The sequence below is a fragment of the Struthio camelus genome, chromosome 16 (genome assembly GCF_040807025.1).
Source record: "Struthio camelus isolate bStrCam1 chromosome 16, bStrCam1.hap1, whole genome shotgun sequence".
Classification (NCBI taxonomy): domain Eukaryota; kingdom Metazoa; phylum Chordata; class Aves; order Struthioniformes; family Struthionidae; genus Struthio; species Struthio camelus.
Window position 1 is genome coordinate 13,746,839 of NC_090957.1, and position 15,917 is coordinate 13,762,755.

Below are 15,917 nucleotides of genomic sequence, written 5' to 3' on the forward strand. Positions count from 1 at the left end.
GCAGCTGGATTTTCCTCCAGAGCAGCCGTCAGCTGTTGGAAATCTCTTGATACTTCCCTGGCTTCCCCAGATTCAGCATTAACTTCTCCTTCCTGTAACACGAATTACACTATGCGCCGTAGACTCTTTAGCTAACAGAAAGGACTAAAGAATAGGAAAGGGATAAGGCATCGATAGCAGTTTCCCATGGGACTGACAGACACCAAGCCATTGATCTGACTCCTTTCACCTTCATAGGGACAAAGCATGAGAAAATAGACTGTCTCCAACTCCAGCATCTCATGACGTTTCTGAAGTAACCTCTAGGGCTCAAGGAAGTAGACAATGAGTTCGAAGTCAAGAAATTCAAATTATTTTGCATGCTATTACATTGCTTTTCCTTCTCACCTCTTTTGGTCTTAAAAAAGAATCTTCTCCATTACATAATCCAATGTTCCAGGCAGATAGCTGAGGTATTAAGGCAGCAGGCCCATTTCTCATCTCAAGCCGACTATATGGCAGTGTAATTCTGTTGGCTTCAGTGAAGTTAGTCCCAATTTACACTGTTAGAATGACCCATATGTTAAATCTATACTATGACATATGTAGGATCCATAATATAGCCACGTAACTTTGCCATGAGAGCCTAATTTCAGTGTTGCTTCGCTTTCTTTAGAACATAAAGGCGAAAACAATATATTGCATTAAGTGGTAATTAATGTAAGCAACGAGAGAGGGAAATTCAAATGTCTTGTTCTCTTTGATCTAAGTATCTACTGAAAACTAAGTTAGAATGGTATAACTTGTGAGTTCTTTGCAGAAGTTGAGTTATTGGTTCTTTCTCTTCTAGGCTTGATGGAGCTTACTGAAATTTGCCCTTCAACACCACCTAAAAAATTGAATGTAGATTTTGTGTTTGCCATTTTGCATTCTTTTTATTAGAACCCTAATCTTCATGCTTTTTTCTGTGAGCTTTGCACTGTAAGTTGTTGGTCTTGAATGTCTCCAAAGGCAATGGCTTTGGGTAAAGCTGTGATTCAGAAACTGCAAAACGCTAGAGTGTCCCCAAGCAAACAGTGCTGTTTACAGGTGGTAAACTTCACAGTAGTTTGATGGGCATTTTGTACGTGGTCACATTTAGTATAATTTTTCTATATAAATGAAGCTCTTTATGGGCAGGGAAGAAAGTAGGAAGGGGAAAGAAAAGAGAAAAACCCCTTAGAGTAGTTACCACTGCTGGTTAGTAGAATGTACAATTTATGACCTGTGAAAAACATGGGGAAATAACTGAGAGTCAGGAGGGAAGAGTTACTAGCCGTGACATCACTAACTCTGTTAATATAAACCTCTATGTTTCTATGTTCACAATGGGAGACTTGTCTGTTGAGTTGATGGTGGAAGGGGCTGGATCATGCCTTGGTGTAAATTGGCATGGGTCCATCTTTGACGTGTCAGTATATTCACTCCTCTCTTGTGTGGTTATGTCAAGGCTAGGATAGCCTTAGTTCTGTGAGGTAAGTGTGACCTTTTCTCCTTAGCCTTTTAGGTTAAGATATGAGAGCGACGGGATGTAAAATTTGTCTCTAGCCATACAGACAGCAAGTAGCTTGGAGAAACTAAAGATGAAATTTCCACGGTCTTTTGATGGGTTGTTGACTGTTTTTAGGCCCTTTGTGCCTTTGCTGTGTTCTTAACTCTGAGCTGTTTGTTAAAAAGGAAGAACGAAAAAGCAGTTTCCTCTAGTTAAGGCCGTTAATCGTGTTTCTAAGATACACAGATGCCAGCCCCTGCATGGCCTGTTGAATATGAGACTCCTAGCTCTCCCCAGGGGAAATTAGGGGATCATCGTTTACACATCTAGCTTCTGTAATGATGAATGGGATTATTAGAGAAAATCCCCTTGTGCATCAGTGAATGTAAAATCATGTGGTTCCTTTGCCTATGGGTTGAGACTCCAGTTCACTAAATAAAACAGCTGGACTAGTCTAGGCAAGGCCAAGTTATCTGGGGGAGGGGTACATTACATTTTGCTAGCAAAGTGCTCGTAGCTTGGGCAGCATTTTTTGGTCATCTTGGTTCTTTTGGGGGAGGGTTGTCACAAAAAGCACTCTGAATAAGATTGCTTCAGGTCTCTGCCAATGTCAGCTGTATGACCTGTGATTTCATGGTACAACTGTCCTTCTGAAATTTTTCGTAATGTGCTCTGAGTGCCCCTTTCCCAGCCGGTGCTAAACATGATAGCTTGTTAATTGAAAAATGATGAGGGAAATTGGTAGCCCCTCTATAGAATGAAATATTTCTTGGACATCTGGCGTTGAATCTATATATCCAAGGGGTGGGAAATGGGAAGATAATTGTCCGTGTCCCGAAGGAACTGTAACACTCAGTAGTATTTTTTGTTCAGAGAGCATGCCAGGGAAGGGTGCCTTCACTTTTGAAAAGTATGGACAGCACTAATAGGATTCTTCTGCCTACCTCCTGAGAACAAGCAAGACTTAAAGGCAAATTACCTTACGCAAAGGATAGTGTAAATGGAGCAATCTGCCCTGTCCAAGTGTAAGCAGGAGGTGGCTGGACAGATATCTTTCAGCCCCTGACTGACTGAAACATCAGCCAAGTTTGAGAGATTAAAAAATATAGTTTACCCTTCAGTAAGCAGAATGAGAAATCCGTATGCATTCCCATCCTATGATTTTGAGTTAATCTTCTACTGGCTTGTAATTTCTGAGGAGCTATAGATTGAATCCAGGCACACACTCGCTAGCTAGGTCTAATTTCCGAGTTGGGGGTATTTTTTGTTTGTTCTTTTATTATTTTTTTTCTTTCAAATTCCTTCAATACCAAAGGACACAAATGGATTCTAAGCCACTAATTTAAAATACTACTACTAATAATAACAGCTTAGAATGTGTGCTAGTTGCCAAAAGTTGAGTATCAGCACTGGTGAAAGATGAAACTGCCCCAAGTTTCTTGGCAAATGTGACAGAGGCAAATATTTCAAAGGTCATTTCAGTTTTGAAATTTGCTTCCTTGGAGATTGTGCTGTGGTAACGTTTGCCTTCTAGATGTTATCAGAGAAGCACCGTCATTTCATAGTAACCGAAATTAAAGAATTTTAGGATGTAGGGTCTGTACTCTAAAGATATGCTCATTCTGTCCCCTGTCCCCTGCTGTTTCCATTAGCCTTGCTGGTCTTAGGGGTATTTGCTGATCGTTTCAGTGCTAGCATTTCTGGGTTTCTGTGTTACACTGCAAGTTCAAAATGATTTGGTTGTCACCCTTCTCTGAAAACACTCTTGACAGTCCTGTCCAATCTGGGTCATCTGTTGGTCCTTAAGTAAGCTTTTATATTTTTGAATTTAAAAACAAACACAAACCCTACTTGGCTTGCACACCAATTGACTTCACAAGTTAAACAGCGATCTGTTATTTAATAGCAATACTTCAGTAGCACCTAGAGGCCAATCAGGCCAGGGCCCTGAACTGCTAAGCTCTGTGCAAACACTCGGTTACAGCAGGACTTGCCAGATGGCAGCTTGAAAGTTCAGTTTTGTAGCATGTGAATAATGGAGAGCTTGAAGAACTGCTGTATTGATAGGTTTGGTACAATGTGTCTTATGCAAGGAACAAGTACTAACAGAAGACTTTTCTGTCCCTGCCTTATTTCTCCTCTCTATAGCAGGGCTATCCAACTGATGTTTCCTGAGATCAGCTGAGTGCTTGCCTTGAGGTCTGCTTATTTTTACCATGCTTCTCTGGGTAAGTCTCCTTAGCAGGAGGCAGTGGGCTTGCTCCTGGCACTGAGTGCCCCCTTCGCCGGAGGCATGGGCCCTGTGGAGCTGCTGTCCCAAAAGACTGGAAGAGTGGTCTGCAGTGTGGAACGAGGGATTCGTGATGTGATAAGAGCTGGTGTTTCTGTTCCAGGTTTGAATTGGTGTTTGCGGTTTGATTGCTATGGTCTGGTTGGAACTTGGGTAGACTTGCTTGTTTGAACTTGGTGCTAGGTTTTGGAGAGCTTCCTTAACCAGAGCTTATGCGTTGCTGATCGCTTCCCCAGATTCTGTGCAGTGTATTCTCCTTCACTGGGAAACCAGCTTGCAAAGCCTTCAAGTCTGCTCTAGCTCAAGGGTAGCAATGCAGGAAAATAAATCTATGAGGGGTTCTGTGCATCTTTTGATGCTGTCCTAATTTTAACGTAGCATTGTATAGTTGTAGAGCATCAGTATTGATTTTGGTTATTAGGAGAGATGAGTTTAGTAATTGCACCTCCATCTGCTATTTCTATGCTTGGGAAGTCGTTCTTTGCTCAAGTAAATTTTTTCATTGAGGGCTTGTGTGGGAGTTTTACCTCAGAGAATGGCCATTTATAAGAGGTAGTGAAACGAGACCTGCTGCAAGCTGACCTGTTCTCCTAGAAGTCATCAAGTGGCAACTCTGATCTCCACATCAGAAATGGGGTACCTGTTTCTTATATCAGATGAAAATACCCCAGTTTATGGTCAGCTTTCTCCAGTAATCAGAGGTCATATGGGCCGCCTTTGTTAATGGAGCCAAGCTGCAGATTGAAAAACCCATTTCAGTAGATTATGAGCAGGTGTTTTGACTTTTCAATTTATATGGCTGAAGGCAAGTTTTATTAGTAAAACCTTGGGCAACTTGGCAATGGATTTTTAGGCTCTAACTGAGTGCTTGGAGCTGCATTTCTCTGAACTGTCTTTTAGAGGAACTGCAGCTGTATAAATGGAGGAAGATCAAGGAAAGAAGCTATAAATATAGCCTTATTAAGGTGAGTTTTTAAGTCAAAGTAACTTTTCGAAATATTTTACAGCTTAAGAACTAGTTTCTGGTTGCTTCCAACTGCTATATCACTTTTCAGCAACATAGTGGATGTGTTTTTGGTGGAATAATGGCCATTCCAGGCACAGTGGAGCATGGGGCAGTGTCTCAGTTTGGTGCCTTTTCCATGAGACTTTTTCACCTTGACTGGACAGAGAACTGAAAATGATCAGGGACTAGCAGGCCTCTTCTGCCCGATTTTCATGGTGCAGAATGAAAATAGTTCTAGAGAGCTAGATAGATGCCGGTGGACAGTCCTGCCTGTGTTGGGGTAGGAGCTCGTGAGGATCTGGAGACATTTCCTGTTGCCCTGAAGCTTTTTTCAAGATGGGCAAAGGTGGATTGTGCCTTACCAGGAATGTGACAAACTCGCTCAATATGTTTTCTTGCTAGATGTTAATTGAAAACAACGATTTAGCACATAAAATGTGCTAGCATAGCTTGGTGATGGTTAGTGCCTTGTGTTCGCCTCATGTTCTTGTCACAGATGATTTAGACTCTCTTCCCTTAAGTGTGTATGGCAGGTATCTAAAGTCCACAAGCCAACTGGTACTTTGAGTTTGCTGTCCTGGGAGTTACTGTGGGCTCCGTAAGCACAGCTGAAACTCTTGTTTCCTTAGCAGCTGGAAGCAAATGAAACTGTAGAAGAAGCTAGGGCTTTGAATCAGTAAAGCCGGGTCCGTTCCAGCTTAAACACAGTCCCCTCTCTCCACTTCTTGATGACTCCAAAGTTGGCCTCAGAGAAAACCAGAGAGACTTGGACTGAAACAGGACAAGAGAGTAGAGCAAGGGGTAGGTGGAAAGGGCGATCATCTGAAGGTCAGGGCTAAAACAACAAGCAATTCAGTGTTGCTATGTCTCCTGCATAAGGGGATATCTTTAGGGAGAATACTGGACAAGGTCCTTCACTAGAGTGCAGGTATGTAACATGAAAGAAATCATTCAGAAAGCTTCTCAAAAGCAGTTTGAAGAGAGTGAAGATAACTGTGAAAGAAGTGGTTTTCCTTTCCACACAGACACAAGGGTATGTGCACGTGTGTCAATGAATGCATAAAAGAAAAGGTGCTGGAGTACATCGTCCAGAGTTGGTCTGAGCTAGGATTTCCATTTGTTAGTCTGGAATGAGGAGGCTCTAAGGCAACTGCTATGTCCTGTTTCAGGAGGCAGAGGTGCTCCAGATACGCTCTGCCATCATGGTAAAAATGCCTTTCTTTTTGGCATTCAAGTAACTACCCTTTTTTTATTTGAGTGTCACATTTTACCCACTTGCAGTTTTCTGCTTGTGTATTTTGGCTTTTGACCAAGACCTCGGGCTATGTGTGCTCATATGGTTTTGATAAAACATTGAACTTAGACAATACATCTTCTCGGACATTTCTTCCTGTTAGATTCAAGTATGATACAAAGCAACCAGTCCTTGGTCAGTAGCAGACACTGTTTTTATCAAGCATTGTTGGATATTCATTAGCCATGAAAGGATTGTAGAGAAAACTTACCACAGCACAGCCCGGTACAGGTAGGTGCTTCCTCTTCTGAGCCCTTTATTTAGTCACTTTAGCAAAGCCATAAACTGTAAAGTGTGGTACCATTTTGAAGTCTCCATACAAATACTAGGCTACAGCATTTAAGCTATTTGGCTGGCATTTTGTCTTGCTTCTTTTACAGTCTCGTTAGACTGCTAACAGATAAAATGCTACCGAGATATTGAACAGTGGCAGATAAATGGGAGTAGCAACCTCATTAAAGACCATCTGCTGCTCCCAACGTTTATATATACTGTTTAATGAATCACAAGAATTTGAAATGTGATAATATGTGGGGTAAAAATCTGAATAGAAAGAACATTTTTTGTGGTCTGCCCAAAAACCATATGCGCCCTCTGTTACTATAGTGAGTCTGTCAGGCTCCCTGATACAGTTAACGTACCTAATATCTTCAAGGAAAGGGTGTACACATCCACATTTAACAGGCAGGGATGTAAAACATAAAGAAAGGTATTTGTCTCCCTGAAGCTCATTTGTTTGTCTGCCTGTCTACTTATGTATCTAGCCCTCGTTTAAACCAGTCATCCAGCCTTCTTCTAGGAGGAGAAAACGTGGAGGAGGAAGAGGGGAAAAGAGGCATTTCCAGCGAGTTGAGCAATCCTGTCTGAACTGAGTGCCAGGCTTAGACTAGAGCCTATTTCCAGTCTCACCGCATGGTGCAGCACCTTTTAGACATGCCTGCGTGAGCTGGAATGGGCTGGGGCATCAGTGTGTTAGCACAGCCCTGTGTTGAGAAGCTGATTTAAATCCGAGTATCGGTATGGTTATTTTGGCACTGCACCGAGTCTAGTCTGCCAGGGTGGGCAGAAGGCTGAACTACTGATGGGGCGAGCTGGGCTGGCACTGGTTTGAAAATCCCTGCTGGGATGTGATGCAGGTGTGATCCAAGTGATCCGGCATAACCCAAGGTTTTGCTGGTACCAGCCAGTGCTCTTCCAAGTCTTGGGATAGCAGCCTGCCCTTTGTGTCGTGCTGGATTTTGCATGCTCTCGTATGGTAGGCCTACAGTGTCCAACTGACAGCCGTCTTCCAGCAGAAATAGTATTTATATGGGAGCATTTAAGTGAACTGGTGGGCGAGAGACCTGTGCATGGGGAGGGCAGGGTGAGTGATGTTTTGGTCCAGTGTGCTATAAAGAGCTGAAGTCATGTTGGAAACAACGGTACACAGAATGTGCATTTGTATATCTGCCTACTGAAATATTAGAGTGACGGGACAGCAGGTAGTTCAGAAGCATTTAATTTTTTTATTTTTATTTTTTGTTTTTTGTAAACTTCACTAGCTGAAATCCTTCTAAGGATATTTGATCTCATCTTTTTAGGTTTCACGGTTAAATATAACATTAACAGGCATTGTTTACACCTTATACAGAGAAGCACAAAATAAAAAGGAGTGTGCAGAAACCACACGGAAGTTCTCCAATTAAGTTGCTTCTTGTACTAGTGGAAAGCCTGTGTTGCAAAGGCAGATGAAAGATCCTCAGACTTAGAGGCCTCCGTTGTCAGGGGTTTGAGCCTGACCTCAGTTTCTTGGGATCTGACAGACATGTTTGTCCAGTGTGAGAGGCCGAGAGACCCTGCGCAGACCCCTTTGTTCTTCACTTTTTATGTCTTTCTGTCTCATCTCCCTTCCTTCATCTGGCAGACTGAGATGAAAAGTTGTGTCCGCCCCTCTGCAAGCTTCCGGATAGATCCAATTAAAATACTGCATTCTTGTGTCATATGGGAGAGTTGAGCTATTGAACCTCTTCAGCTGGGGGATTTCAATCCTAGTTTTTGGCTGCCCTGGTTCTGGGATTATGGGGTTCAAAACTGGGATTGTGCACTTCAACTTTTATGGGAAAGCCTGGTAGGACTGAACACACTGTTAATTTTTCAGTAGACTTTTGTACAACATAGTGTTGAATCTTGCAATGTTAAAGGCTGTGCTCTAGTAAATAAATGTGGGTAGAATCCCATTTAATTTTTATGAGTTGCGTCCCCCTGAAGTCCTCTAGGCTATTTGAACAGATGACAAGCCAAAAAAAGTTTTTTCCTAATTTTCCAGCTGGGCAAATTCAGCCTGGGATATGAAAAAGACTAAGTCCTGCTCTGTGTTTTCTTTTTCTTGTATCTTCATCAATTTGCTCGTTATGCATGATCTGGTTCCTAGAGTGTTGTAACTAACAATGGTGGGTTTTTTTCATGATATCTTAATCCTCAAAGGCAAGAGATACTCTCAGAGTAATAGTTGACTATGGTTTTCTCAGTGACACTGGAACACAGGATACACCCGCATTTGATCTGCTTCCAGGTTCTGAGGTTAGAAATCCACTGACTATTATTGATGATACATAGGACAAGGGCAGTCCTGCTTATACTCCCTGTATTCATTGCAACACTGATTATAATGAGATTTTATTTTTGCTGGTACCGTACGTATATGAAACGAAAAGAAATACACAGTAGAGGTGCCATTTTTCTTTGAAGCATCACTCATCTAAGTCATCTTTGATTTAAAAAATGAAGCTGCATTTACAGAAACCATACAAAACTGTTGTCAAGACTTGTATGAAATAGTGTTGTGTCCTAATAATAACTTCTAGCAGAAAAATCTTGGCATCCTGCAGTTTAGGAAAGGGTTTTAAAATTCACCTTCAGTTTTTGGGCAACAGGCAAAACATGTGGCTCTGTTTAGGAGCTATTTTCGTTAAAGCTTGACAATACAGGATGATAAAATACAGCTGCATTGTTTAAACTTTCAATTTAATTTCTGGTTTGCATCCAAGTTGTTTCATCAATATGGCGCCATTCATTTCAAAACAAAGCTCTTGGAAGAGCCTCCCGTACCCCACCATTGATCAAGAGAGTGTTAAAATGTGGAGCCTAATTACGTTTCTGGCTTCTTTGGAATTCCAAAATTGGATTTTTCTAATTGTCACATTTGCAATCAGGGTAACTTTCCATGACAATTAGTCAGAATTATTAGAGTCCTTGTTGCCAGGGATTCATAACTAATGGTGATATTTTGCTTTTCAAGACTCTGTAAGCGTCAAAGGCAGCATGTATCTTGAAGAATAGCCATTTGACTGCAAAGTCGTCTATACTTAACTACACCCAAATGACTACTGTTACTGTTACAGCCGTTTTTATTCATTCTCCAGGGTTGAGTTGTTGCCACAATCTCTGCTGCAAGCTCTGCAGATACAATTAACTACCGAGTTCTGTCTTGTTGCAAAATGAGACTTGTGAAATCTTGACATGAGAAAGTTCATTCTTGACTGTTTCACTCAAGCTCAGCTTGGTAAGGGCCAGTATCCAGAAGACGACTAATGCTGCTGGTGGTTGTCGGCTATTGTATAGACATCTTCGAAGTGAGCCTAACTAATTATCTGTACAACCTGTCTAGATAGCCACTATGTCTTCTCAGTCTGACTGATGTCTGGATCACAGTTAGAGCCCGTACCCATGTGTGTAACACTAAGCATATGCTTACTTTAAGAAGTTTGCCCAGTCAAGACTTCCTTCTTGATATAGCTTTAAGAAAGTTTTAAAAAAAGAGAGAGGGAGAAAAAAAATGTAACAATGACAAATGAAAACAAATCCACAGACATTAATTAGCATATTAGCTAGCTGAGCTGTCTTCACTATGCTATCTTCTGCACTGCAGACCAGAGTCTTGCAGAGAAACAGTACTTTAGCCTGAACCCTGATGCATGAGTGTAGGTGTTCACAGACTAGCAAACCCTTAAAAAAGCATTCCTTGCTTGATGTGCAACATCTATTTCAGAGACATCTGTTCAAGATGCAGTTGTCTCGATCTCCTGGCCTGTTGATGTTAACAGATTTTTGTCATCAACTTCAAGCTTTAGATCAAGTACTAATTGTAACAGTGCTGTCTGACATTGGCAGACAATGACAGTGTGTATTTTTTTGATTTTGCATTTAGGTAAATGAACCACTTTTCAGTGGTAGTGTCTGCTTAAAATTTACCCCTTTCCTCTTCCTCTCACCCCTGCACTGCCCTTTCCTCTTATACTTACTCAAGCATTTGTGTAGCGACGTGGTTCAGGGGATTAATCTGGCTGAAAAATAGTAAATGCTTTTAGGACTGGCTTTTTCAGTTTGCGTTTCCCAATCTGGTCAGCTGTGTGTCCGTGTGAGTGTCCATAGACTCATTCTAAAAAGAGAGGTGGCGATTTCTTAAACTAGTTAAGCTGTAGCAGTGCTACCTGGTGGCAAACTATCACCTCTGTGTCTAGCCAGACAGCTAAAGCCTGCCGTTTTCCTTTTAACTGATACCTAGAGCATCTCTGGGTCCACTGACATGTATTTATGTGACTTGACGCATGTGACCACTTGTGACAAAAAGATCTGGAAGAGAGCTTTACTGATACAGAGTCCAAGATGTTCAAACCTCTAGTCTTGCAGAAAGTTTGCCCTGGGAGGAAGAGGAGCTGTAATCAATTCTGTTTAATTAAATCAACTTAAGCTAATTGTCAGTTAATAAAAAGGCATTGGTCAGCTCATAAAATAGAAGTCAAGATTAAAAGAGTAGTTGCCATGAACAGGTGGTAACTCTGTTTCCAAGTTAGACCACATTACTCTCTGGCACCAGATCCCTGAGAATACATCTTCCAGTTTAAAAAAATGTTTATGAAACTTGTAAAATATAGGGCTCATTTTATAACCAATTTTCTATCTCACCTGCCAAGAGCAGTGGGGGTTGAGCCAGCACAAGGCGGATGCAGAGTTTTAGGCAGCTGTCCAGAAATGGAGTCCCTGAGCGGTGCTGTGGAGTACATTTCTACCTCCGATTGGCCTTTCTTTTGCAATTCTTATGATTTAGTTTTCTCTTTCTTGTTGCTGTTACAGAAAAGACATTGTAAGCATCGTTTGATGTCATTGATCTTGGCCTGGTACTGTTGTGCAAAGGGAGAAGCTTGCTATGCTGCACTGTGTACCGTGGCTGTGGTTTAACTCTAGATGGCTCTTGAGTTAATAACAGGATCCCTCTGGATTTGGCCCTTGGTATTTCTGCTGACTCTGCAGTTCTTACAGGAGGCATAAAACATTTATCTAATTTTAACTGGAAAGGACTAAACTGAAATCTTTATCTACTCCTCAAAGTGGAAGCAGAAACTTGGTGGTTTGTAGTTGCTCTTAATGGTGGAATAACCAAAGATAATTTATTGCATAGTGATTATTATATTATTCAGTTAATAGTGCAGAACTATGTAATTCTGAGAATTTTGCTATGGCTTGCAAGTAGTCTACACTGATGAAAGACCTTCTGTCGAGTCCTGGCTTGTTGCAGTAGTGATGAGTTACATCTCATACCCACTTTTTGTGACCGTCCATTCCCAGAAATCTCATGCAGGATGAAGTAGGTTGGTCTTGTGTTAAGTCCCGATACTTGATTTAGGCACTAAAAGACTAGATTAATTTCCTTTTCCTCCTCAGTCATCTTCTCTCAGGGAGTTCAGCCACAATGCCTTGAGCAGCACTAATACAACTATTTGGTGGAGCTCTGGCAGCAACAACAGTCTCATTTAAAAGGGGACAATCTTAGGAGAACTCCCCACCTGAGAGCTAATAGAGCCTTGCTGGTGTGGGTGGTAGCATGGAGCTTCAGAAGGAGATCCAAGTCCTCTCACTCTGCTGGAAGGAGATTGGAATTGAATTTAGAGGGGTGAATCCCACATATTATTGCTTTATTTCACTGGAGGAGAAAGTTAGAGTCTGTAAAGGTATCTGCTAGAGAGCAGTGCATTGTACATCTCTTTTTCCTCTCTTATCGTCGTCTGAGATGCAGTCAGTGACCGTGTACTTTAGTGATGCAGCTCGGCACTCTCTCTGCACGCTGCTTGGAAAAGCATGGGCGATCCCATTGCAAGGGAATGAAAAGTTGCATCCCAAATGCAGACTGGATGCATGATGGTGGGATGGGGCAGAGGGACAGGAAAAGAGGAGCTGGGCAGGGACACAGAGTACAAAGGGGAGGGAGCTGCAGCTCGCTTGCTCCCCCTCATGAGTCTGCACATTCATGATACCTTAGTTATGATCAATGTGACTGTTGTGGCTTTTCTGTGGACACTGTCTGACTAGAAACCCTAGCCACTAGGCCTTTCTCTGACCTCATTTTCTTGACTTCTTGGTTGGTCAGGGATCTCCTCAGTACTGTAGTTTTCTTGCCTGCATGGAGCCAAGCTGCTCGATTGCTGGTAATGGGCCACAAATGTCTCGACAGAAAGAGGTGCTGGAGAGGTGGCTCTGACCTCCTCCTTGAGCATTGTTGTTCAGTGTTGCCATATCGAAGGGGCTGATGAGAGAGTGGTGATCATTTTTGGCTTTGAGCAAGACAAAGGCTTTGTGAGCTTGTAGGCTACAGCAGCTCGTTTGGGGTTTTGACCTGATTTGCATTTTCTGTCGCATGTTACTTTGGGACCTCAGGTTGGCCAGACTTTTAGGTGAAGTTCAGCCCTTGCCTGTCTGCACTCCTTGTGTGTCCACTGTGCCCTTCCACGAAATGGAGGGCAGCTACTGAGCTCCAGCAGAACTAAGAGAGATGTGCCTGCAATGCCTCTTTTGGCTGACAGCTGCCCTGGATAACTGGGCTTTGCTCTGCTGCCTCAGAGAAGGCAAAGGCAGGAGGTTCCCCTAGCTGCTGCCTTGGAGCGAAGGGGAAGATGCTAGAGATATAGCCCAGTCCTTACCCAATTATGCGTCTGCAGTAGCAAAAACAGGAAACAAAAACTTGAATTGTCTTCTCTGAAGCATGGCACTGCCATGACTTAGGACAGGGGTCTGTAACCTATAGCAAGAGGACCCAGAATTAAAACCTATCAAATTTGGAAAGGGTCGTGAAGTGAGCACTGCAGGATCTAGAGAGAGGTTTCTGTGAGAGCCTGGGACCTCTCTGTTCTGGTTCCTGCTGAGTTTTTTGGGAGGTTGCAACTGCTGCCTCGCATAGAAGGAAAACCAGCGCTGACCATAGAATAGGAAGAGTCTTGCCTCTTTAAGAAGGACTGAGTTTCTACTGTTGTGTTCAAGGTGAAGCTCTGGTCCAGCCAGGTTGCTGCCGCTGGCTTAGGATGCATCCCAGGTCCTCACTTGCCTGCTCTCCTCTGCAACCGGAGATGAGGTTGCAGCACTTGCCGGCATAGTTTAGAGCCAACTAGCATGGCTATGCAAGGCCTGGCCTTCTCCACATGGGGCTCCCAGCAGCCAGTATTGCCTCACTGCTCCCAGCACCTGCTCTGGCTGGATTAGGAGCAGTGTGAGTGGTCCAGCACACTGCAGTTGTTCAACTGAGCATAGCCATGGTGGGACCTTACAGGAAGATCCCCTTGGGTCCCTGGTCTGATTCATGGGGTCCCTGCAGAATGAGCATCATGTGAACCCCAGCTTTTGGATTCAACCATCTGAAAAGGTTCCTCTCACTGAGAATCCCGTGAGGGCTTGGCGGCATGTTCCTCTGAGGCATGGTTTCCTTAAAAAGAAAACAAGACAGGGTTGGTCTCAACCAGAGCAGTTTTCCATTTATCCACATCTCCCACACTTACCCCAACTTGATGTAATCAACTGCTGGGAGTCACACCAGGAGCCAAGTCTGTATTTATCCGTTTCTGCTGCTTGTGTGCTTTAAAGCTTGAGATGACACAGAAGAGCTGGAGGAGTATAAAAGCATCAGTCCTCCAAATGAACTCTTGTGGGTTTTAGTATTTGAGGGTCTTGGGGGTTTCCAGTCCTCTTTCAGACTTAAACTGGTGTAATTGCACCAACATCTCCCATTACTCCCAGGGAAGATAAGGAATAGGACAACAAGCAAGGCTGCTGTTTGGCTTTTTAACCACATGCACAAAACCATCTAGGACCCCACGCTAACAAAAACCATATTCAAAGCAATTATCTGATTTGTTTGTTTGTTTTTAATATGATGTTTCTAGACACTGGTACAACAAACACTCTATAAAATCTTGTAACAGTTGTTTGTAGTTAGTATGTTCAAGATGGTTATGTGTATTCTGGTCATGACTAATATACATCACTTCAGCATGACCCTCATCCGCCAGTATTGTGGGAAATTTTTGGTACCAAGACAATTATTTCCTCAGCTTGTTTAGCATTCCTCCCCCTCCTCCCCCCACCACCTTTTTACCCTTATATGCAAGAAAACATAGATAGTGGTTTGCTCATCTGTTGTGCTTTCCAGAGGAAAGTGCTTTGTGGTTCACAGGCTTAAATAATTAAGTCTTCACGGACCTCAGCGTGGTTTATAAAAGCGGTTGGAGTCTCTGCTTTTCCAGAGGGAGACAGAAAGCTCTCTAGAGGCAAGGTAACTAGCCCAGCTCGTGAGCTGGCCCTGGCAGAGCCGGGGCAGACCTGGTTCCCCAAAGCATACTCGAGCTCACTGAGCATTAGGAGATGCTGCTGCTGCCCACCCTACTAAAGCTCTTTCCGCTCCCCGCTTGATTCTTTCTCTTTTTTATCACAAACTTGTGTTTTAGCATAGGCAATGGCCGTTGGGCAGGTCCTGGGTTCTTCCTGCAGTGGCTCGGCCAAAACGATGACTGCTGCGCTCCCACCTTGAACCCGGGGCAAATTTCGCGTTGCAGCGTGCAGCTGAGGCAATGACTGCCGTTATCCAAAAAAAAGCCTTTTACACTTAACCGGAATGGAGTGGCGCAGCCTGTTTCATTCATTAGATTTTTCTGCGGTTGTATTTTTTGGAAGCATCATTTCCAATAGAGGCACGGGGCTCTTTTACGGGCTTATTTCAGCACTTTGAAAGCACGAGTGTGTGCATATGTGCCTGCATGTCTGGATGTGGGTGGGAAGGGGGGGAGCGCTGGCAAGCGCACAAAAGAGCCGCGAGGGGAGAGCGAAGGCGCTTTCATTCCTGACCAAGTTTTGCTCCGCAAGCTGAGTAAACTTTTTTGTTGTCGAAGCAACGCTGTGCGGGGCAAGGATTTGACACGTTCCCAGTGGTAATTGCCTTGTCTCCCCCCCGCAGGTTCATCTGGCCGGCAGCACCGTTACTTTTCCAACCTGGACCGTAAGTGGGCACCTTAAAAATCAGATAAAAGCAGAGCCTAATAACGAAGCGGTGGGGGAGGGGGGGGTGTGGACCCTGCACTGCTGGAGGTCCCTTGCAGGACTGGCCCAGCCAGGCTGCAGGGTGCTGGCTTGTGTGTGTGTGTGCGTGGTGGGGGGCATCGGTGAGCCTCTGCCTTCTCTTTGCCTCAGTTTCCCCCAAGTACATGGAGGAGGAGGAAAGGGGAGCTGCAAACGCTCCACTTCTCTCAGGTTTAGGAAATTCCTCAAGTAGCAAAGAGTGCCTGGGAAGGGTCACCCATACTGGTCCAGGTCTTCTGTGGATGTCTGTCTAGGTTGCTGCTAGAAAGGAGACACCAGGCTCCACCGGCCCTTGGCCTGTCCCAGGGTGGCTGTTCTTCTGTCCTCCCGGGAGTTAAAATCCACCCCCAACACATGTTTTTCCTAACCTGTATAACAAGGGTAATGCTCCCTGTCTGTCTTTGGTGGTGGTGATGTCGTGGAGAAGCTCCAAAAAAGGCAT

The 15,917-nt window shown here is 43.6% G+C and overlaps 1 protein-coding gene across 13 annotated transcripts in view; it reads left to right on the top strand.

Moving 5' to 3' along the window:
• COL26A1 (collagen type XXVI alpha 1 chain) overlaps positions 1-15,917 on the top strand; it is a 182,395-nt gene that overhangs the window by 105,160 nt on the left and 61,318 nt on the right. For 7 of the 13 annotated variants that reach the window (XM_009678109.2, XM_009678113.2, XM_068910267.1 and 4 more), the window contains exon 4: positions 15,354-15,395. The exons of the other annotated variants lie outside the window; for them this stretch is intronic. In XM_009678109.2, the coding sequence (XP_009676404.1) occupies positions 15,354-15,395 (42 nt within the window). The remainder of the gene's footprint in view (positions 1-15,353; positions 15,396-15,917) is intronic. 13 annotated transcript variants of the gene reach the window in all.